The following is a 23,812-nucleotide window of genomic DNA, read 5'->3' as shown; positions in this document are numbered from 1 at the left end:
ATTTCATCTGAGACCGGACGGGTTTTGTTGAATCAGATTAACATGTACTATACCTAGCTCCAGACTTCGCTCCACTGCCTTTCTGTCAAATTCTTTAGCATGTGTCTGCGATCACCAAATCTCCCCCATGTTTGTGTTCAATTTGCAAACCAGACATTTGTAGCTGAAAAAATAATCTCTGTATTCTTGGGGGAGGGGGTGTGTTTGGCAGGTCCTTTCTGGCAACAGCAATCAGTGGTTTATGGTCAGTTTCCACTAGCACCAGCCTCCCATAAAAAAAGACATGAACCTTTTGACCCTATTCTTTGTAAAAGATAAGAAAAGCCATCCCATGTGAAATCTCCAAGCAAATAATTTTCATCCTTTTCCCAGACAGAGGCTGACTTGGGGCAGACATGAGGCTAGTTGGACCCTGATAAATGGACTGTAGATATGCATGACAGTCATCAAGAAAGTATAAATTCAGCCCTAGCCACAGATTGCAGATTTCATGCTTCTTAGTGTGCACGATGGGTATTTGAAGAGCAGGAATCAATCAGGGGCTATAATTTTCATTTCCTTGTCATTCTTTAAAGTAAATGAGTGGAAGCTTTTCACTGTAATGATGCCTGTACAGTGATTTTGGGTTAGATTATGGTGATTACAGCCAAAAATTAATCAAACTCCATGTGCTTCACTGGGAATCTCCACCCCACGTTCGAATGCTTACTCAAATAGGGAGAGGAAGATATGGGGTAAGATCTGCAGCTGGGGTAAATCAGCAATGTCCCATTGACTACATCATTTTACATCAGCTAAGGATCTGGCCATGGCTTAGATTGGTACATTCTCCCATCTTTAAATCCCTGCTCTGTGGAAGTACAGTCCTGTTCGTGTTCCCTCTGAAGTCAGTGGGAGTTATATCATTGATTTCAGTGTGAGCAGGATTGGGTGTTAATTTTGGAGTAGGAAGTCATTTCTTTTCTTGTCAGTAAGCATTTGATTTTGGGATCTGTTTTATTCATGTATCCATTGCACTTTGCACAAGTCCTTGTATCTAATGGCATCCTACAGCCATTCAAATAGCCACATGTACTTTTTTTGCTGCATAAATCTTTGTACCACATACTCATGAGAGGAAGGAGGGTCTTTCGGTTACAGCACAGGACTGGTGTTCAGGAGATGTGGGTTTCAATTCCTGCCTCTGCCACATTCTATGTGTCTCCTTGGGCAAGTCACTTAATCACTCTGTGCCTCAGTTCCCCTCTGTAAAATGAGAATAATGATCCTCCCTTTGTCTTGTCTATTCCGATTGTAAACTCTTTGGACAGGGAGAGTGTCTTATTATATGTTCGTATAGCACCTTGCATAATGGGGCCCTGATCTAGTTTGGGGCCTCGAGGTGCTACAGAAATCCCACTAATTATTACAGTCTAATGGAGCCAGAGCGCTCATCTCAACTCGGAACGCTGCAAGTTGGGAGTGGCACTTCCATATTAAAAATGAGGGTGGTGGTCACAGGTGGCATTTCAGTTCTCCATGGGTTTGGCACATCTTCTAGGATGCCCTTTGGGGACTACTCTTACCCAGAGAGGAGGCCATTTCAGAAAAGCTAGGGGATTTTGTGCTATAAAGAAAGCTTCCTACAACAGGGGGACTTTTAAAGGAGAGAAAACCCCTCTATTTAAAGACTTCCTTCGAATCCAGAGATGCTGAAAGAACGCTCTGCATTCTCCAGCTCTCCACAGCCCTTTCATTCTGTGCTGGTGAGAAGGAAAAATGTATTTTTAGTAGGAAGGTAGGTGAGTCCAGTTACTCCAGTTTTCAGAGGCCGTCACTCTTCAAGCATCCAAAAGCTCTCTCCTATTACTCACCCTCTGCTGCCATCATGGGGCCATTTAATTAATCATCATGATGAATCTTTTCCTTGTGCCTTTCATCTGAGTGCTTCAAAGGGCTTTGCAAAACACTAATCGAGCTCCATCAAAGGTGGCGTGAAATTCAGGACTATTAACAGATCCCTGGAAAAGGAGAAAATTGCTTGGGTCCTTTTTAGCTACCTATGATGTTAAAAGAAGCCTGAAAGCTTTTTTCTTCTTAGTTTGTACATCCATGATTCAGCTCCCGTGCCTAAGAAGGGTGTCTGAGTCAAAATGCCTCTGGGGGCTCCTCCTAGGGTGGTGAAATTTACACACCATTCCTTGTTTAAGGCTGTCCCTTATAGTCACATTCTGGCCCTCCATCACATTATTTATAACTCTGTTATCTGTTTGTTTTTGTTAACTCTCGTTTAACCCTAATGTATGCCAAACAGTCAGGATAAAAGATCTCTTTGTGAAAATTCAGGTCCCTTCCAGCTCTTTAACTGAGAGCTGAGAAAGCTCCAATCCTCTACTCCTCCAAAGAATCCTCCAGAACAAAACTGGGAAGACAAGACTTAATATTCCTCAAACTTCTATGGTAGAGGACAAGGAGATTCATTTTTTTAATGAAAAATACTTTCAAGCTACCTTATATGTCATGAAGATGCAACGAAAGGGCATAATTCTATTTTCTCTCTCTTTCCAGCCCTTTAAGAACATTGACTGAACCTAACCTGATCCAAAGGCCACAGAAGTCAACGGGAGTCTTTCCACTGATGTCAGTGTATTTTGATTAGGCCCAGCCCATTCCCCACACAATTCTAAGTAGGCAGCCCACTGCTGAGCTGCAGCAAACTCTGCTATTCCAGGAAATGACTCTTCCCTGATCTGTCCAGGCAACTCCAGTCTCAGCAGCATCAGCCTTGTTTTTCCAAAGCCAGGGTTATTCCTACCTAAGACCAGTCAAGGTTTGCCCTAAAATGAGTCAGAGTTTAAGACCAGAAGAGACCACCAAATCATCTAGTCCAACCTCCCCTGTGTATCACAGGTTGTCAACACCAGCCAGCAGCTGCACACTAAACCCAGCAACTGAAATTAGACCAAAGTATACAGGCCACCGGAGATTAGACTACAATGTGATAAAGGCAGAGAATAGGAAGGATCGAGGTGCACCAGTGCCCAAGGCCCCTACAATGGTAGGACAATGAGCAAATGAGATATACCCAGAAAATGCTGACAAGTGAGCCACCCACATGGTGCAGAGAAGGATGAAAAAAACCTCACCATCACTGCCAAGCTGATCTGGAGGCTCCTTCCCAGCCCCACCTATGGCCGTCAGTTAGATCCTGCACATGTGAGCAGGGACCAGCCAGCCCAGCACCTCAGTGCCACCCCAGAGCCCCGGCTATCCCCATCCAATATACCACTTCCAGCTGTGGCCATCCCTGATGCTTCAGAGGAAGGACATAAAAATCCCTCACAGAAAACATTTGGGGGGTAAGGAGGGGGGAGAATCTCTTCCTGACCCCTGCTGGTGGCCGGTTGAAACTTTGAAGCATGAGCTTTAGGAGTCCCAGCCTGGCCCCCCACTGTCACAAGCAACTCCATCAGACAACTGCACTCATAAATTTTTCAAGCTCTCAGTTAGGTTGTTTGCCTCCACAGCTCCTACTCTGGGAGGATGTTCCAGAACCTCACCCACTGTGCAGATACTGAATCTCGACAATTACTGTTTGCAAATTATTGTAATATACATCCAAATATCAAGAGCGTTCCTTGTATGGATACACACACACTCTCTCTCTCAGCTATTTGAAAACAAAACCCTAACAAAAATGGGGGAAATGTATTAAAATCCCATCAAGCAGATAGTTAAAGCTAGGAGAGGTCATGCTGGTGACATTCAAAACCAATTAGTCATTACTGATATCATCAGTATCAGTCCAGGGATGTTTGTCTGACAAATTAGTTTTATTACATCCCCGAAACAGGAACCAACAAACATTGGCAAAATGGTCAGTCAAACGGCTGTACCTACCTGCTTGGGTTTACAGTGCAATTAAAAATACATTTCAGCCAGGATATCAGTGCCATTAATAAATGTTAATCTCATTTCCATCTTTACCTAATTTAGTGTACCTGATAAGGGATGAATATTTATAGGGGGTGCAGGCAAGAATGGATTAGTGGCACATTGCGGGTGTGAGAGAGTGAAGAAGCCCTGCGTGAACATAGCAAGTAAGTACTGAAAATCTATGCTGACATTTGTTAATGGTGCTGAATGGGAGGTGAATTAGACAAAGGGGCACATTTCTATTGAATCACAGTGTTTTCTCTTTCTTTGCAATGTAGAATATGGTTATCCAGTGGCCCTAGCTCATGGCTTTTATTCCCCCTGGTTATAGTAAGAGAATAATGGGTCAGCTGTTAAAAATGAATGTTAGGTAAATGAAAATTCTTCACATGGTAGGGTCAGAGCAAGGCAGTGAGTCAAATGCCAAAAATCAGGGTTTTAGAGAGGGCTGAATAATTTTCTGACCAATAGCAAGATTTGTATGCATGGGAAGAGGCAAAGAGGCTAATGACATCTGATCCTTGTATGTCAGCTTCTCACCATTCACCTCTGTGCCTTTTCTCCCTGTGCAGAGTACAACCTCCCAGAACTCATCTGCAAGGCCCCTCCCCTCCTGTTCCCTTTGCTTCTCTCTACTTCTCTCTCCTTGGATAATAAACTCCTCAGAGGAATTGCAGGGGAACCATATTCTGTCAGAATACGTAGTTCTGTCGAAATTGAAAACAAGGCTGATTTTGCTGGAATTTTGTTTCAGAAGAAAAATGGGGGGAAAGTTCCAACAATGTCCCATTTCGACATTTTCAGAACAATACATTTTGATTTTTTGTTTTGAAGGGACTTTTTGTTTTGAATTTTTTAAAAATTTGTATTATTAGTTTCCTTCGGAAACTATTTCAAATATGTTTGGCTTTCATTCTGATTCAGAACAAAGTCAAATTTAAGAATCTCAAAATCCTTTGTGAAACAGAACTTCTGTCCTCCTCACAGCTCTCCTAACATATTGGATGTTACCTTAAGTAATCTCTTTCCTACTGTCTGCTCAGATTCTCATTTGAGCATCCAAGCATGAGGACCCTGAATTCTGTAGAAGTATTCTGCTGTTAGCTCTCACATGCACAGATATGCACTGAGGGTTTTGAACCAAGACATTTGGGAGAAAATTGTGCGTGTTATTTTGAAATTTAGGATCTATTTCTTTGCAAGCAGAAAACCATGATATCTTTGATCTGGATAGTGGTTTAATTTATCTATCCAAAGGACTTATATGGCACCACAGTACCTGAGCACATCACAAGCTTTATTTTTTCTCAGCACGCCTCTGTGAGGTAGAGAAGTACTGTTTGCATTTTACAGATGAGAACGGCGGCACAGAGAGGCGAAGTAATCTGCCCAGGTTCACAACAGGCAATCAGTGGTGGAGCAGGGACTTGACTCCAGGTTTCCCAAGCCCTAAGAGATGTGCAGTAGGCTAAAATAATTTGTGCTGATGGCATGGGCTTTGGAACGGAGCTGTTTGGGTGTCTGCTGGTTCAGGGGTGATCCTTCAGACTGGAATTTAGTGAAGTTTAGGTATTCTTTCTGTGGGATTCTGGGGAACAGGGAGGCCAGTACATATCTAGTCAGCCTAGACAAAGCTCACTGAAAGGAACCTCTCATGTAGCAAGCATTCTCTGCAGGTTGCCACTGTCCTCTTCCTCCTTCTCCATTCCATCAGCCTGGAGTAGAACATGCTTCTCTTCCCACTGCTTTCCTATGATCTTGCCCTCTCTGGGGGATTTGTCCTTATTTATGCTATGGCTACACCCCAATGTCCATAAAACATGTCATGCTCCAACTGCAGGTGATAATCTTTCAGATTAATCTTTTAAAAAAATACACATATAAACATCTGCCTGAAGATTTTCCTTGAAGGTGCAGATGTTGAGACTGGCTACTCACCCCTTTCCAGTGTCAAATGGATGCTTGAACATGGCTATCAGCACTGGCAAGCCCCCAGCTTGTCCGGATGAAATATAGTGTTGCATATACTTTTTTGCCTTACAGTTTGAAATATTAGACTTGGATTTTCTATAGGTATTTTGACAGCTGAATGTGTTCAGTGGTGGTGGCGAGTTTTTTTTAATCCTCCCAATTCTAAATATATGGCCAAATTCATCCATGGAGTTTTGACTTATATTGAGTTGCAACAGAGTGGGATTTGCTCCATTGTGTTTTGCCCCAGATGTATTATCAGTCTATTCATTCTATATTGCGCTGAATACCAACATTAAAACATCAAAACCGTGGTTTCACTGGGGCATATAGAGTACAAACAGCTTGTAATTTACTGGCTGGGCAAATTATTTGGGTCTGCTCATCTTTTACGTTTAACAGAATGCTCTCTCTGTTGGCAAGAACTGCCTTATTTAATTAGAATGGTGTTAGTAACATAGCAATATCTGGTGCTGTGCAACCGGTAAATTGTTCCAAACAAATTACAGGGTCATTCATTTTACTGCTCACAAAACCTAGTGCTTCATTTCAGGAGACATCATGGCCTCCCTGCTGACTGGACTCTGGCAGCTAGTTATTTCTGTGGTTGTCCTGTCTCAGCTCTCAGCAACGCTTCCTCCTCTAGAGAGGTAAGAGTCTTTTTGGGACTCCATCCCCCTTCTTCTTTCCATGACTTTCTGTTCTAAGGCTCCAGCAGCTAGAAAACTAAGGTCTAGTCTATATACAGAAGTTGCAACTGTTTGTTTGGTTTTTAAACTGATTTGGCTAAACCAATGCAAGTTTTTGTGTAGACACTCTTATTTTGGCAGTCAGAACAGAATAAGCTAAACTGAAAAGACCCACTCACTCTTCAACCATTTTAAGTGTCTACACTCAAGTTTGCAACAGTGTAACTAAATTAGGGCTTTTCTACATAGCGAATTCATGGGGAAATTAGTACAAAATAGCTAGGGTATTAATTTAAAGCACAATAGCTATTCTGCACTAGCTCCCTGTGTGCATATTCTTATTCCACACTAAGAGTTCCTCTGTATAGATTAGTTTAGTCCAACCAACTGGTGACAAAACATGGGTACTGCCAGGCCCTCAGCCAGGGTAAATCAGTGTGACTCCACTAAAGTAGAGCCCCTGAAGGTCTGACCTTATGGGCTCTGAGGAGTGATATTATGTAGACCCTGGACATTTCTTTTCAGTGAAACATCCATTTAAGTGAGGTGTCTTTTTTGTTTTGAAGAAGTTCTTTGCTACACCAAGTATCATTACCTGATCTACACAATGCCAAAGCATGCTAGGTGCTTTATTAGACCTGTAGGCATAGAGATCCTTGCACCAAAGAGACACTCTAGTGGCCCAGGCTTGCAAATCCCATCTCTCTCAGGCATAGGTGCTGGAACTAGGAGTGCAGGGGGATGCTGCAGCACCCTCTGATTTGAAGAGGTTTCCATTATATACAGGGCTTACAGTTTGGTTCAATGGCTCTCAGCACCCCCACTATAAAAACTGTTCCAGCACCCCTGCTCTCAGGTACTTTTATGTCCCCTATTACTCTACCACCTCAGAGACTTTGTTGTATTTCTCCTCACAGCACCCCTGTGGAGATAGGACAGTACCTTCCGCATTTTACAGATGGGGAACTACAGCACAGAAGGGCGAAGTGGCTCGCCCAACATCACACAGGAAGCCTTGGGGTGTTTGTCCCTCCTTTTTATAATTTCAGGGGAATCTTATAACTTCACATACAATGTTGCCACACACGTTTTACCAGGACAATACTGACCCACAAATTATGGGTTTTCAAACAATATGTTACAAGGCATACTTTGTAAAAAGACTACTACACTTGTGTGTAGGGTGTGAACACAGGGGTGTATTCCATCATATATGATCAGCAGGCTTTTCTAAATCTAGCAAGAAAGGAAAATAAGACATTTTTACTTTCTGGTTAGTTTAAAATATATTTAAACCTTTAAATATTTGCTCCTTCTATGCTTTGAACCTTTGCCTTTTTACCCTCTTCCCCCGCCCCTACTTGGAAAGCTCCCGTTTCCCATTTTGGGTCAAGGTCATTATGATTTCTATTAATGGCTAGCTATGATCCTGCCTCCCAGGTTCCCCCCCTCTCCCAAAGGGATGGTTTTAAACACCCACACCATATAAAGCATGGCATTGCAGCCATTTTGGTTTTCTGTTCTAAACTCCCAGGGCTCGGAGACATGCTGACGGGGTATTTAACAGTGAACTCAGCAAGATGAATGAAAATGCCTACGTGCAGAAGTTAGTCAAATCTCTTGTGGGCCTCAATCAAAGGTAAAAAATACTGGTTCTTCCCTGCTTGGTGCTGTTGTGACCTCTGAACTCCAAAGTATAAGAAGATCATGATGAGCCTCAAAAAAGAGAGACTATAGACTGGGTCTAGAGATCAAGCCAGTCATACTAGCAAGCAAACTGCCTGGCCTTCTCTGGAGCCTGATTCCAAATCTGGGGCCAGATCCTCAGGTGCACCTTGAGCTTCTGAACCGTCCATCCTGACGATACCCAGAAGCCAGATCAGCTGCTGCAAAAGCTAAAGCCATCTCAGGGCTGCTCTAACTGGCACACACTGTAATGCCCCCCCCCCCGGGGATGTTCCAATGGCCCATTACTTCCAACAAGAGGGGGGCTAGGAGTGAGTGGCATAAAGCCAGCTAAGCCACAGGTGATTACTTTCCACACAGGAATCCATAACTGCTGCTTCAAGGCAGCTTCAAATTCTCTAGGTGAAATCTTTGGTAGCGAGAGCAGCCCAAAAGGGGAGCCAGCATGGGGCAGAATCCAGCCCTAGTGCTTCAGGAACATACCCTACCTTGCATGCAACCAGGTCTGACTCTAGAGAGCTCATTCATCAGCCCTGCAGAGCTCACTCAGGCATAGCTCCCTCTGAACGCACTGGAAGGGAGTTTTGCCTGAGGAAGATTGGAATAAGGACTTCCCCTTTCCCCTGGGGTGTCCATGCCAATGGAGGTGTGGTGTGTCGCTGTACACTCACAATTCCAAGCCTGAGGTAACAAGTGAAAAAACAGAGAGAGTCTGCTGCCTTCTCCTCTTCCTTGCATGTCAGACTAAGGGGCTAAATCATCACTCACCCTACGTGCCTGCACACCAGGGGGGAAAAGGTTATCGCTTAGAAGGTTTTCTTACCCTGTATGTTCCTTGGGGCAGGGACCATTTTTTTTTGTTGCTCTGTCTGGGCAGTGCCTAGCACAATGGAGTCTCGGTCCATGACTAGGGCTCCTAGCCACCACTGCAATACAAATAATAAGGTACGGTGCTCCCTTACTCCCCTGCATGGGACACCCACATTTCAGGTCGCAGCACCGGTGGGAGAGCAGCTTCTGCAGGGCCAGTTCTCCCCTTCCTGAGCAGGTGCAGGGTGGGAAGGAGCAGGGACTGGGTGCAGCCATGGGCTGAGCTGAGCTGGTGTGAAGTGGGAAGGGAACTGCTCTAATGGTGTAGTCTGGTAGCCGGCGGCTTCCCCCCTCGAGCAAGTCTGAGAGTCGCAATTCCCTCCCTGGTGTGCTCCTGGGCCAGCACAGCTGCGCAGGGCCACTTACCCAGGGCAGGTGGTAAAGTGACAATCTAGCCAGAGGTAGGGCCACATCCAGCCCACGGGACCCTCCTGCCCGGCCCCTGAGCTCCTGGCCCAGGAGGCTAGCCCGCAGCCCCTCCCCTGCTGTTCCCCCTCCCCCGCAGCCTCAGCTCACTGCACCGCCGGCGCAATGCTCGGGGGGGGGGGGGGGGGGGGCTGCGAGCTCTTGGGGCAGCGCAGCTGGAGAGCCGTGGCCTGACCCGGTGCTCGGTGCTGCACGGTGCGTGGCTGTAATGCCGCCAGCCACCGGTGCTCCAGGCAGTGCGGTAAGGGGGCAGGGAACAGGGGAGGTTGGATAGAGGGCAGGAGAGTTCGAGGGGGTAGTCAGGGGCCAGGGGTGTGGATAGGGGTCGGGGCAGTCAGAGGGTGGGAAACAGGGGGTTTGAATAGGGGCAGGGGTCCTGGGAGGGCAGTCAGGAAGGAAAGTGGGGGTTGGATGGGGCGGTGGGGGGCAGTCAGGAATGGAGGGTCCAGGGGTGGTCGGGGACAGGGAAAAGGGGTGGTTGGATGGGGCAGGAGTCCCAGGGCGGCTGTCAGGGGACAGGGAACTGGGGGACTGGATGGGGTAGGAGTCCTGGGGGAGCCATCAGGGAGCGAGAAGCAGGGAGGGGCCGGGCCATGCCTTGCTGTTTGGGGAGGCACAGCCTCCCCTAACCGGCCCTCCATACAATTTTGGAAACCCGATGTGGCCCTCAGGCCAAAAAGTTTGCCTGGCCCTGATCTAGCCCAAGGTTTGTAACTTTATACAGATGCCAACATTTTGAAGCTATCGTTAAGGAACAGGGGGAAGCCACACACCATTTAACTCCCTTGAAATTCATGCAACTAGAGGATGTTTTTGCCGGGGGGCGGGTGGGGGGAGAACAGCACCGTTATATAAAAAAAATTGATCATCCTTTCTAAATATGAACAGCTGGCTTGATCGTATGTTGTCTAGAGTAAGCCATATGCCCATCTAGAACTGTTCGTTTTCAGTTACCTACGCCAGGGCATAATTCATAGGCACAAGAGAGGCAGCTTGTCTCCCCTTTAAGTTCTGAGCCTGTGGGACAATCCCAATACACAGTGCTGGGAGCAGGAGCCTATCTGAGCGGGAAAGGCCCCACTGTGCAGCAATGGCAGGTGTAATCGAAGTCCCGTAGAACAGAGAGAGCAGCCTCAGGGCAGGTCCATGCCTCTTCTCTCTTTCCCGAAGCACAGGTACCAAAGGCACTCTGACGGCACGTTCACCAGCGAACTCAGCAAGATGAGAGGAAACGCTCAGGTTCAGAAACTAATCAAGTCTCTGGTGGGCTACAAGCGCAGGTAACAAATATATCCACTGGGAAAGGAAAGTGACTTATTGGCCATTCAACCCGTCGCAGGTGTCAGCTTACAGCTAGAAAACAGGCACCCAGAATGCAGAGTGACAGGTCCCCATCCTCCAGGGAGAGAGAGCAGTGTGTACTTCCTGGACTTCTGAAAGCCTCAGACACCAGAGCTAGCTCTGTACTGTTCCCCGCCCACTCACTACGACAGCTCAGCCTTCCTTGACTGCCTGTGTCTGATGTACAGTCGCAAGCATGTAAACACCCCTCTGCAACATGACCCCGCCCCCACTTGTGTAGCATCACCTATTAAGGTTGCCCTACACATCTCATCATACGACACACGTGCATTCACAGATAGTAAGAGAGAGAGTTTGTCCTGAATGGCTTACAATCTAAATAAACCAGGCAGACACAGGGTGAGCGGTGGGCAAACAGAGGTGAGATGACTTGCCCAAGGTCACATAGCAGGTCTGTAGCAGAGCTAGGAACAGACCAGAGGTCTCCCAAGTACCCGTCCAATGCCCTTTCCATTGCCCCACCTGTCAAGTCTTGCCTTTTATATCAATTTGCAGCGACAGGGGCAGGGACTGTCTTTTTCCATGCAATACCTAGTGCAATGGGCCCCAATCTAAGTCAGGCCTCTAGGCACTTAGTGCAATACATTCCACCCCCATCCCACCCCTGGGCTCTAGCAAATAACTAGAGCACAACGATCAATGGAAGCATTAAGGCCTAATTCAGTCCTGGCCCTTTCCTGGTCAAGAGAAGGGAAAGGAAAGGAACTCCCACTGGCAGTGCTACTGAGGGGCATAGCAAGCCATCTCTTGGTGTTCTTTTCTCTGGGCATCACTATTTCCCCATCTTTTCTCCCCTTCTCATCCCAATTTGTGACCATTGACTCATATAGTAACTCTAGCCATGTAAGAATACTGTGCATCTTTCTCCAGAGCTAACATCTACAATGGATTAGAAGGTCAGTTTATAGAGAGATGTTGCAAGATTGAGGCCACTGTTTCCCTGCCTTATCATTCCTCTTGTGTCAGATGAGGTTATGATAATCCTGAATTTCATTTCCATGTCTTGAATTTCATATTTACATAAATGTTTCCTGTATATTAGGGGACAGATAAGTCAACCAAAAACAACTCTAACAGCCTCTCTCTGCTGCCACTTCTGTTCCCCAGCTGAGGTGTAGCTAGAGACACTGTCTGGTTCATTGACCCCTACAGTGCACCTATACGTACCTGAAGTAGACGTGATATTTTGTACAATACAATCATTAGCATAGTAGGAGTCAGCTATATAACTATAGCCTGTCTTCTGCTAGTATGCAAGGGGAAGATGGTCATAGAAGGAAAAATCATTCCTCTTGCTTCAATACCACAAACGAGGCAGAATCCTTCCACACTACACAAGAATGCACTGGGAGGAATGCCGGCTTAATTGCTGAGCATATCCAGCCCCCTACTCCAGCTGGCTAGTATATATACTGCCATCAGCAGCCAGGAAGGAGATCAGAGCACAATTTGCCCCTATTCAGAGGATCAACAAAGTGGATTTCTGTTGGAGAGGAAGCATCTACCGGCATTTCTGTTTGTCTTTGTTGTATTGGCTTCCTCTCCCTAGAACAGAAGTGAGCTCCCAGAATAGCAGCAGCAAATTAATTAAAGGCCCAAAATTTTTTGCCTCAGAAAATTAGTGATTTTCAATGGCACATGTGCTTTCACCTATGTCACAACCGCAATAAGCCTTCACACCCAGCTGTAGCACGTCCCATCAATAATCAGGCAGGGAAGTATGTGGGAGGTCAGTTTCATATGTCATCAGAAGTCACTGCTTCTACATGTCACAACTGCAGCCTAGCAGGAGGTGGCAAGGCAACCTGTGTCCGTCTGTGAACATGATGGAGATAGGCCCTGTAATGCCATGCTTACTTGCAGTATATTATTCAGCCACTAAATGTCTCTGTGTGCTACATAGCGTTCCAGGCAGCATGCAGTCCTTGCTGAATAAGAGAGCCAAAACTGGGACTCAAGCTGTACAGGAACTTGTTTCGTTTGTATCAGTTGTTGTAGCTGTTTTCTTTACTAAACTTCTCTGGTTTAGGAAATACTAGAGTGCCTTTGGAAACACAGAAGGAAACAGGCTGTCACTGTATATTAAGATACAGGGGAATCAGTGTAACCTTCAGGAACTGGCTTTACTCAAGGTGTCAGATCACAACATCTTGTTCACAGTAGCTCAGCTTTTGCTTGGAAAAACATTCCCCAAAAGCAGGTGGCATGGGTGACATTAACAGTATTCTTCCCCCCTCTCCTCCAAATCAGTGATGAGGTGGATGGCTCTGAAGGATTAATCCATACAGATATACCAAGGACACATCAGACCGGCAGCTCTTACGATGACTTTTGCTTCATGTGGTTATACCAGAGCTTTCTGAATGATAGGTATGTACAGTATGTTTCTATTCTATCAGCAAGAATAACCTGGACTGATTGTGGTACTTCTATGGCCTTCATTATCATAGCATCTGAGTGGCTAAAGTATTTACTTGAACAGGGACTTGAAGCCTGCCAAAGGCTGATGTTCTGTCAATGGGCTAGCCAGGCTCACATGTCTAATTTTATTACACTTCTCTTTTCCTTCCATTGGCTTCAGTGGAACACTTCACATGAGCAAAGCTGTCCATGTGTTTAGCATGTGATTTAGGAGCACAAATCCTATTGACTACATGACATAGGACCACATTTACAAAGTTCTTTGGGCATTTAAAGATGCAGATAGGTGCCCAGGCACCTCAGTCATTCTCAAAGCATCTTAGATGCCTAAGGCCTGTTGATTTCAGTTATGAGTTAGGCTTAGCCACTTTTCAAAATCCCACTGGGAGCCTCTCTGCATCTTTAGGCACCTAAAAACCTTTGAAATCTGGCTCTAAGTCACTTTGGAAAATCCTACCCTTACGGGCTTTGCAGAACTAGGTCTTTAGCTCATAGCTTCAACACAAGGGGAAAAATGCACAGCTGAGATGACAAGTTCTATGCCAATGGACTCAAGGGATGGTAATTAAGGTTTGTAGTGTTTTGAAATAATGGGGGTTAATTATAATGCAACTGATGCCAATTCCTTAGATCTAATGTTATAAATGTGATACTCCGATAGGATCTCTATTAAATTCTCATAAAGGTAATGGTTAGCCTCAAAAGACAATGTATGAGAGAGGAAAATGAACTGGATTCTGTACATGCTAGATGGTGACATCTCATGACTGGGTACTATAAGTCACTCATTTTAGACTCAAAGTTATGGCTTGATCCTGCAAATACTTATCAAGGGTTCTGCTCTCATGAATCCCAATGGGACTATTCCCACAAGCGAGAATTCACAGGATCACAGCCTTAACTTTACATAGAACCTTGGTGTACCTCACTATTATCATCAGAGACATTTAACACTAAAGCTACCGGGACAGAGTCTCAGCTGTGTGAATCAATATAGCTTAGTTGACCTCCGTGGACTTACAGCAGCTGATCCAGAGAAAATTTTAAACACATTTTTAACTAAATCAAACCTGCATCATTCCTCATCCCTTCCTGAAGCGTTTTATTGTTGCTTATTTGTCTCTTATTTTGGGTCTGTCATAAATTTTTACATCCAGTGTCATCCTGCCGAGGCCTGCATGTATGAGAGGTTGTTTGCATAGAGATCAGGGACAATTCCATAGCTGAAACACAAGTTAGCATGTAGCTATCATCATAGAAATGCATTTAAATTCTATGCAATTCTTCAGGATAATTTTGATGTTATGCTTATGGAGATCTAAGCGCATACGACACTCAGTTTCACCTTCTGACACTTACCTGTCTTTGAGATCGATGGCTAAAAAACCCCTTGTATGAGGTAGTTATTAAAATGAAGTAATATGGGGGAAAATAAAATATTTCTCTGATTGTAGAGAGGCTGGATCTAACATTCTGGACCAAGCCATCTTCCACTTCTTGTCGAAAAGTCTAACTATTCTAACTCATTTTCCATACCATCTTTATTTAGTTTTTCTGAATTTGAAATATTCTGAGCCAGGTCATCAGTTAATTTTTAAAGTTACTGACAGTGCCACAAAGGTGATCTCACTATTTTTTCTTATTGGCATTTAATCAACCATCCTGGTCCCCTTAGGAGAGGGAAGGGTGGTCTTGTGGTTAAGGAACTGGACAGGGACTCAGGAGATCCGCACTCAGTTTCTGGCTCTGCCACAGATTTCTTGTGTGATCTTGGGCAAGTCATGTAGCCCAGTCTACACTCAAAACTCACGTCGCCATGGTGATGGATCTCAGGGGTCTGAAAAATCCAGAGCCACGGAGTGCCGAAGCTATGCCAACCTAACCCCCAGTGTGGCCGAAGCTATGTTGATGGAAGAATGCTTCCAGTTGGTCCAGCTACTGTCATTCAGGGATGTGGTGTTCCTACAGTAGTGGAAAAGCCTCTTGTGTCTCAGTAGGATGTGTCTATACTGCAGGGTTTTCAGAGCATAGCTATGATGCTGTAGCTAGGCCGCTATAGTCCCTACAGTGTAGACATGGCCTTAATCTCTCTGTGCCTTAGCTCCTCCATCTGTAAAATGGGGATAATAGTTGCCTTCTCCCACCCTTTGTCCATCTTGTCCCTGTAGGTTGTAAGTATTTTGGGACAGCAACTGCCTCTTACTTTGTGTTTGTACTATGCCTAGTAAAACGAGACCTGCTCTGGCTGTAGTCTACCACCATCAGGTGGATGATGATAATTTAGGGCAACTGGCAGGTGTTTCATTTTACTTTTTTCCTTAACTTTGTAACTCAGTCTCATCGCTACCCTCTAGTCCACTTCCCCTGTGGAATCCTGGACTTCTTCCCTGTTGTTTGTCCTACTACAGCCTGTCAGAGAGTGATGCAAGAGAAGCCACTCAGATGACCGGCCAATACATTTGCCCAGCCTCCAAACCACTGACTGAAGAGATGAAAGAAGACATGTCTGTTCTGGACTAGAAATGAAGGGGACAACAGCAGCCAAACCTCTCCATAAACTACAGCCTGGTGGGGTGGGTTCCGTGTGCAGCCTACAAATAAATAAGGAAGCTACTGAATCAGGTTCAAGTGTAAATGATGGGATCAGAAACTGCCAAAATAACAGTAAAGCATGTAATCAAGGGCACTGTGTATATTAGTGTAAAATAGAGGGTGGGGTTAGTAGATGGTGCGTGAATGATGGAAGCAGCTTACACAATACTTTGTTCCAGGCCTGTCTGTTTCTAAACTTTAATAAAAATTCTTCAGCATCTATTGTGCTTTGGCTTGTGTTTTGGTTCCTCTGGTCAAGCACCAGAAAGCAGTTGAGAATACAGGAGCAAGGCTGCTATGCACAGCACTGTGGGGATTGCTAGGTCAGGGCAAGAAATGTCCTTCCCTCTCTGTCCCATATCTATATATGTATGTGTGTACGTACGTGTGCGCACACACACCCACACCCCCCCCCTCAGCTGGCATCACACAGCATAGCTCTAGTGAAGTCAGTGGATTTAGCCCAGCTGAAGATCTGGTCCTCTTTGTTCAGCGAGAGTCTCACCACTACTCTGGTACCCCGATGTTAGAAAGACAGAGCAGGAGACATCACACAGACAAAGAGAGATCAGTGCTTTTGTTTAAGCAGAAAACGTCAGATGGGCGGTGGGTTTTGTGACAAAGATCTCCGTGAGAACTATACTACACTGATGGCAGCGACGTATGGATCAATTTCCAATAGATTCTGCCCTTCTGTTTACAGGACTGGTCTTCTAGCAGTTAGAGAGAGGCACTGTAGCCAACCAAAAAGCAGAAATTCATTCTTAATACTCAAGTTTGTACATGCTACTCACACTGCATGGTTCTGATTATCTTTCCTGAAAAGATCAAGGGATCTACTTCTAATGCAGAAGTAATAGATTCAGCTGTCATCCCTAAACATAAGGCAGCTAAAGAACAATGTAGAGAGCATTCCATGTTGCCTGTAAGACTGTGTATGATGTAGCTCATCAGAAAACTACCATTCATTTTTCTTTCAGAAACATCTACAAAGCACTTAGTCTTACACAAACATATGTCTTTCCCTTAATGTAACACTTAAAGAACCATTTCCACATCTCACGGGCCAGCTTCCATTTATTGCAGCATGTGGGAAACCATGCTGTTGTAACTTTCTATTACAAAAACATTAGAAAAATCTCAAAGGAATATTTGGAGGAATTTTTATGTGATTAAACCACTAAAAGCAGCATGGCTAAAATTTTCAAACCTGGCTTTGACAGCACCTTGATTGGGATTTTCAGAGCAGTTTAAGTGAATTAGGTGCCCAAATCCCATTGAAATTCAGCCCTACATGTTTAATTAAGTGCCTAAAACATGGAATTGGACTCTTCAAATCTTGCCTATATTCAAACATAGCCTCAATTCAGCCAGAGTCCAGCAATTGTTCTAGTGTTAACCCCTAAGAATTTGTTTTCACTAGGAAATGTAATCATGTTTAAACAGGCTTTAACAATTGAGTTAGCTGGCACAATGCTAACCTTGCCCTTGTCTGCAGTGGTCAGTCAGTTAAGTCACATTTTGCTTTGTGCCAGCCAGACATGATGCTGAGTGGGACTTGCACTGCCCTAAACTGGCCGCTCAGCACTGTGCCAGCTAACTCAACGGCTAAAAAGCAAAGTTAAGATATGATTACATGCCTGGTGAGGAAGGTGCCTCAGTGTAGCTGGGGTTTGGACCTGCTGCGCTTATTGGAGTTCACCCTGATTACAAGGATTATCCTGATTAGATCTACACTTAGGGGGTCAGCACTAGTGCTAGCTACTGATGTACGAATCAGGGTTATCCCCAAGTGTAGACAAGGCCTAACTTTAGGTCCCCACGTTTGAACATTTTGGCCCAGCTGAACAGCAGTGAATACAAGGCATTGTCATTTCAAACGGAACAAAGTTACATTCCTCTTTATATGACTCTGTCTCCCACCAGAAGACAAGCTGAGTTTTGGATGATGCAGGCACCTAAGAGACAGAGGAAAAGAAAGAAAAATGATGTAAAAAATGGTGTGCTGTTATATTGCCAAGCAGCAGAACAAGGACTAAGATGGTAGAAGCAAATAACAGCTTCAGAATTGTTGTTAGATTGGAAATCACTAGTAGCAGCAGGTAAAGGAGCAGAGCACTCCATGCAAAACACACAGCAAAAAAGCATGTGTTATTCAGCCTTCCCCCCTGAAAATAATCCTCAAAACAGAAGAATGCCCATAAGGTTTGCCAAGTGGGGTGAATATCGAGAGGAGCGTTTCAGATTAGATTTCTTACACTCCCTTCTGTATTTAAAACCCCATTATGAGAAATTGCTTTCCAACTCCACAGCAGAAATAAGAAGTGACACAATCATTGCAGGTAAAAGACATGGTGAAATGTAATCTCACAAAGCCAAGAGCAAAACCAAACCAAACCAAAAGGGGGGGCAGGGACAGAAATCTGCAGAGATCCTGGTCTTTTCAGCAAGAAGAAAGTCCACCGCTTGTGAAAATGATTGGATTTTGTTCAGATTGGCTAAACTGATTGTTCTAGTACAGCGTATACTCTCCTTAGTCAAACCTGGGTTCACCTCACAGATTACTTGTATGACCTTGGGGAGGTCACTTAAGGGTCTGTCTTTGCTTCCCAGGCTTAAGCAGCCCCCCTGCAAACCCCTACCCAAGCTACCGTGCCCGGACTGGTGCTGTGCCCACTCACGTGTCACTATGGTTTCTGGGGACACATCCCATGGTTCTCTGCGCTGCAGTAAACTGATCCACTCTGATTCTTCCCCAGTGAATTGTAGGAGAGAGTTCGTCCTTTGGGGACACGGTGGGGAGGAATTGTGGGAAGGCACCGGAGGACTATCAGCACTCAGGGATTTAGTCTGCGGATTATCCTCACTGCAGTGTGGGCAGTGTTACCAGCCAGAGGTAAAGCAGCACTCAGGTTTTAGCCTAAAGCCTTAGGCAAGTCAGCCAGTCTGGGCTGAAAGCACCACTAAACTCCAGTGTGCGCTGTGTGTGTGGAAGGGAGACAGGTTAAAGATGACACCCAAGTAAGAGGCCTGGTTAACTCTCTGTGAAGACAGACCCTTAGAAGTCATTGGAAAATGAGTTCCCACCCCCCTGAAGACTGATGAAAACAAGAAGTTTTTGTTCAAATTTTAGCTGAAAGTTTCAAAATTTCCATAAAACCACAAAAGTGCTGAAAACATTTTTTTTTTTTGGCTTTTTATCAAAAAATCAAATTTGGAGAAAGCAGCCACTTTCCAAAGATTTTGTTTAATCAAAATCTCCGTTTTCCATAGAAAAAGTGTATTGAGACAAAGATTTTCAACCAGCCCCCACACCTCATCTCTGCACCTTATTTCCCAAGGTTTAATAGGGGAAGATAATCCTCCCTTTCTCCCACTTTGTTTAGAACATGAACTCTTCAGGTCAGAGTATCCAGTACCGGGTTTACACTGGTGCCAGGACCACACTCAGACAGGGCCCAGGCACCCAGATTGTGACCCCACCCCCTGCTCTGCCCCAAGGCCCTGCCCCTGCTCAGCCTCTTCCCCCCAAGGCCACACCCACTGCTTACCCCTTTCCGCCCCCTCCCACCCTGCAAGTGCTGGGCGGGGCCTTGGGGGAAGAGGCCGAGTGGGGATGGGGCCTCAGGGCAGAACGCAGGTGGAGTGTGGGGGCGGGGCCCCAGTCCAGGCGCCGGGGCCCACAAAAGATTAATCTGGCCCTGAGAGTACGTCATTGTGTGTGTATGCACATTGCCCAGCACAATGGGACACTGATTGCAGAGAACCATTATTATGTCCCTAGTCACAGATATCATCCTAAAATACAAATTGCGAAGAGTCAGGAAAGTAACAAGCTTCAAATTATCCATCAACCATTTCACAGCCAGCTCTCAAGTTCCTTGCTTTGTAAGGTACTTAGTTACCTCACCATTCTGTTATGGAGATTAAACCTATTTTCACACTCATCTAGTCTCATTCTCAGTAAATTTTTTTCTATTAATGATTCTCATAAGTGAATCATACCCTACTAACAAAAGCCACCATATTCTCTGCAGCCCTCAAGACTTCTATCCTGAAAGTGGCAGCCTTGTCTCATTAAGTAATGACCTTGCATCCCACAAAGAATCCACTCTGCTTCGTGGCTGGCTCACTACAGCAATCAAACCTTTTAAACATCTTTAGCCAACGTGTGCCACACAAAGAAACATCAAAATGAATTAAAGCTTCAGGACAATGGCTTGTCATGAGAGTGCAAGATACTGGGTATAATAAGAACATAAGAATGGCCATACTGGGTCAGACCAAAGGTCCATCAAGCCCAGTATCCTGTCCTCTGATGGTGGCCAATGGCAGGTGCCCCAAAGGGGAATGAAAAGACAGGTTATCATCAAGTGATAATAAAAATCTTTGCTTATCTTCAAGGCCAAGCCACAAAACACTGCTGTAAAATTCCTCTTAGGAAAGCTTTGCCATGTGCAGTATGACCGTCTGTAACCGCAATTACAAGACTATGGTGAATTTTGTACAAAGTATGCCTTGTGAAGTATCATTTGAAAACAGAGAAGTAACTGGTCATTATTGCCCTGGTAAAATAAGTGTGGCAACATTGTATGTAAAGTTATAAAAAATTCTACTGTATGACATTACTGAGACATATTCCAAATCTGGGGAAGCAGACACAAACCAGTTCATCAGAGAAAAAGGCAAACTGATGCCTCAGCCAGGTATCAACAAAATCAAATGGACCATCACCTGGTTAAGTGGCCATTCTTTGGCAGGAAAAACAGTGTGAGTGAGAAATTTACACTTTGTCTCCTGAACCCCAGCTGGAGATGATTCTTAAAGAAGGGAATAAGAATGGGGAACAGGTGCCCCCACAATATTCCTCCCTTTCTCTCCATCCTCAGCAACCACAACACCTAGGGAACAAAGTAACAGCTTTGGACTGAGGGAGGGATCCTATCTGAAATGAATTCAGCCTGTAAGACAGCTGAAGCATGTGCTGAGAGACCTTTTGCTTTGAATTCACTTAGCTTGTTAAGTTAGGTATTACCTTTAATTTCTTTGTAACCAATTCTGACTTTTATGCCTCATTACTTGTAACCACTTAAAATCTGTCTGTAGTAAATAAACTTGCTTTATTATTTTATCTAAACTGGAGTGTTTGGACTGAAGTGTTTGGGGAAATCCCATTTGAGAACAGAATTTGTGCATATCATTTTCTATTAATGAAATGATGGATTTATATGAGCGTGTGTTGTCCAGGAGAGGGCTGGGCTGTACAAAATGCACATTTCTGGGAGAACGTCTGGGGCTGGGAATTTTCTGGTGTTGCTTGAGTGTAATTCATGAATAGCTGGCCATAGCACTCATACAGAATAGCTGGGCTTAATTTACATGCTGGAGGCTGTGTGTGAGCTAACCAGCAGTGTTTGCTCTCACAGCAAAGCAGTGTAAAAGGCATCTCAGGCTGGAGAATTGAGTCCAGATTGTACCCTGGTAATGTCACAAGCAGTCAGATGAAAATCCAAAGGAAAGGCAGGGAAGACAAGTTAGAAGTTGTTTTATTTGTGTTATGGTAGTACCTCAAGATTTCACCTGAGGGCTTGTACTTGAAATGCTGCAGCTGGACTGCTGTAGCACTTCAATGTAGACACTACCTACGCTGACAGGAGAGCTTCTCTCATCGGCATAGGTAATCCGCCTCCGCGAGAAGTTGACAGAAGATTGTCTACACCTGGAGTTAGGTTTGCTTAACTACGTCACTCAGGAGTGTGGATTTTTCACACCTGAGTGATGTAGCTGGGTCAACCTAACTTTTTAGTGTAGACCAGGCCTGCGATGAGGGCCTCAATGTGCTAGGTGCTGTACATACACATAGTAAGAGACAGTCCCTACCCTCAGGAGCTTACAATTTAAATAGACATGAGAAAGAAAGGTTTATTATCCCGATTTTACAGATGGAGAACTGAGGCACAGAGAGTTTAAGTGACTTGCTCAGGATCACCCAGGGACTCTGATAGAGCAGGGAGTTAAACCCTGATTTCCTGAGTGCCAGTCCAGGGCCTTAAAACAGAGCCATCCTCTCTCATTTTCCCAGTCCAATGCTTTCACCACAAGACCTGTCCTCCTCTTCAAGCGCAGTAAAATCAGTGGCTCTCAACCTTTCCAGACTAACATACCCCTTTCAGGAGTCTGATTTGTCTTGTGAACCCCCAAGTTACATCTCTCTTAAAAACTACTTGCTTACAAAATCGGACACAAAAATACAAAAGTGTCACAGCACACTATTACTGAAAAATTGCTGACTTTCTCATTTTTACAATATAATTATAAAATAAATCATTTAGAATATAAATATTGTACTTACATTTCAGTGTATAGTACATAGAGCAGTATAAACAAGTCATTGTATGAAATTTTAGTTTGTACTGACGTTGCTAGTGCTTTTTACGTAGCCTGTTGTAAAATTGGGCAAATATCTAGATGAGTTGATGTGCCCTCTGGAAAACCTCTGCATTCCGCCAGGGGTACATATACCCCTGGTTGAGAACCACTGCAGTAAATCAATAGTCCATGCATTCTTCTGTTACAGCCTCCAGTCATTCACCCTTTCACTTCAATGATCCTTTTAATAAGATTTTTTTAAAACCTATTTAGAAAGTTTTAGGTTTACAAATCCTTGCCAAGTAAATATAAGAGACAAAACAATAATGATTACAACAGTGAGTTTTTGTTCAGAGAAACATCATACAGTAATATCAGGTCTCTATTTAACAGGGTGTTACCATAATGCAGCGCGAGCCTCTTTACACAAATGAGATTTTAAAGCACATATTCCTCTATTGAGCAATCTTCTTACTAACTAGCATCTTTGTTAGTAACTCCATCACTTGTTAGGCTCTGACATGGTGCATGATCATATGGGAATCGACTGACTTATTCATGCTCCAGTAGTTTTATAGAGAGACAAAGGGAAACGTTCTATGATAGAATTTGAATACTCTGAATGCACCAGTGCCTTTCAGCCCAGGATGGCAAAATACTTTGCAGATACGGCAGCCTGCAGCATTTGCAAAAGTGATCGGCAATTCTGGGCACCCAGCTTGAAACAGTTTAAAGAGCGTAGATTTTCATAAAGTGCTAAGCACCAGCTCTCTGAAAATCAGCCTCCCTCAAAGGTGTCTCAGGTCGGGCAGCCAAAAAATACTTGTCACTTTTGAAAATTTAGGCCTTCTAACATCCCTCTGAGGTAGAGAAGTTTTATCAACATATTACAAATGTGGGGGGGGGGAACAGAGGACCTGATTTGCTCCAGGCCACCAAAGAAAGAAGCAGCAGAGCTAGTAGGAGACCAGAGGCTTCCTGCTGGTCCAAACAAAGCAGGAGTTCTAGCTCTCAGTCCATTGCACTATCAAGATCTTTCATTGTAGTTAAACATCCCAGAGAGCTATGCAACACATTGTAACGAGAAGCAGGAGGAGAGCATAGAGAATGTGCTGGAGAACACGGCTTGCTATGGAGCTGAGCATAGACCTGATGTGGGCTGCATAGGACAGTACTGGCTAGTAGTGAGTTGAGATCTGACACGGAAGGTTTGCTTAAGCCCATATTATTTCTACCATGAAACATTCCCATGAAGTAGGGTGACCAGATAGCAACTGTGAAAAAACACGATGGGGGTGAGGGCTAATAGGCACCTATATAAGAAAAAGTCCCCAGAAAAGGGACTGTCCCTTTAAAAAAACAGGTCATCTGGTGACCCTACCATGAAGCAGAGAGTCTCTGTGGTACATCTGAAGTGCAGCCCTGCTCCAAATCATTGGCTCAGTACAACACTCTAGCATGCACTCTGTGATTACAATCGCACCTGCCACTGAGGAGCACTGGAGGAGACA

General features: G+C 44.6%; 1 protein-coding gene across 1 annotated transcript; it reads left to right on the top strand.

Moving 5' to 3' along the window:
- The first annotated feature begins 6,447 nt into the window (after positions 1-6,447).
- Positions 6,448-15,989, top strand: SCT (secretin). The gene is made up of 5 exons (XM_073350612.1): positions 6,448-6,536; positions 8,110-8,214; positions 10,733-10,837; positions 13,170-13,289; positions 15,749-15,989. Exons 1-5 carry the CDS (start codon positions 6,448-6,450, stop codon positions 15,858-15,860), a joined length of 531 nt encoding a protein of 176 aa, XP_073206713.1. The 3' UTR covers positions 15,861-15,989.
- Positions 15,990-23,812: the final 7,823 nt, after the last annotated feature.

The sequence above is a fragment of the Lepidochelys kempii genome, chromosome 6, assembly GCF_965140285.1.
Source record: "Lepidochelys kempii isolate rLepKem1 chromosome 6, rLepKem1.hap1, whole genome shotgun sequence".
Taxonomy (NCBI): domain Eukaryota; kingdom Metazoa; phylum Chordata; order Testudines; family Cheloniidae; genus Lepidochelys; species Lepidochelys kempii.
Note: the sequence above shows the minus strand (reverse complement) of the source record. Positions and strands in the feature narration are given on the sequence as shown.

Excerpts from the sequence above, each read along its gene's own strand:
- SCT (XM_073350612.1), top strand. The coding sequence starts at position 6,448 with ATGGCCTCCCTGCTGACTGGACTCTGGCAGCTAGTTATTTCTGTGGTT. Across the intron at positions 8,215-10,732 it reads CTTGTGGGCCTCAATCAAAG|GTACCAAAGGCACTCTGACG; the intron begins GTAAAAAATACT and ends CCCGAAGCACAG. Across the intron at positions 13,290-15,748 it reads CAGAGCTTTCTGAATGATAG|CCTGTCAGAGAGTGATGCAA; the intron begins GTATGTACAGTA and ends GTCCTACTACAG.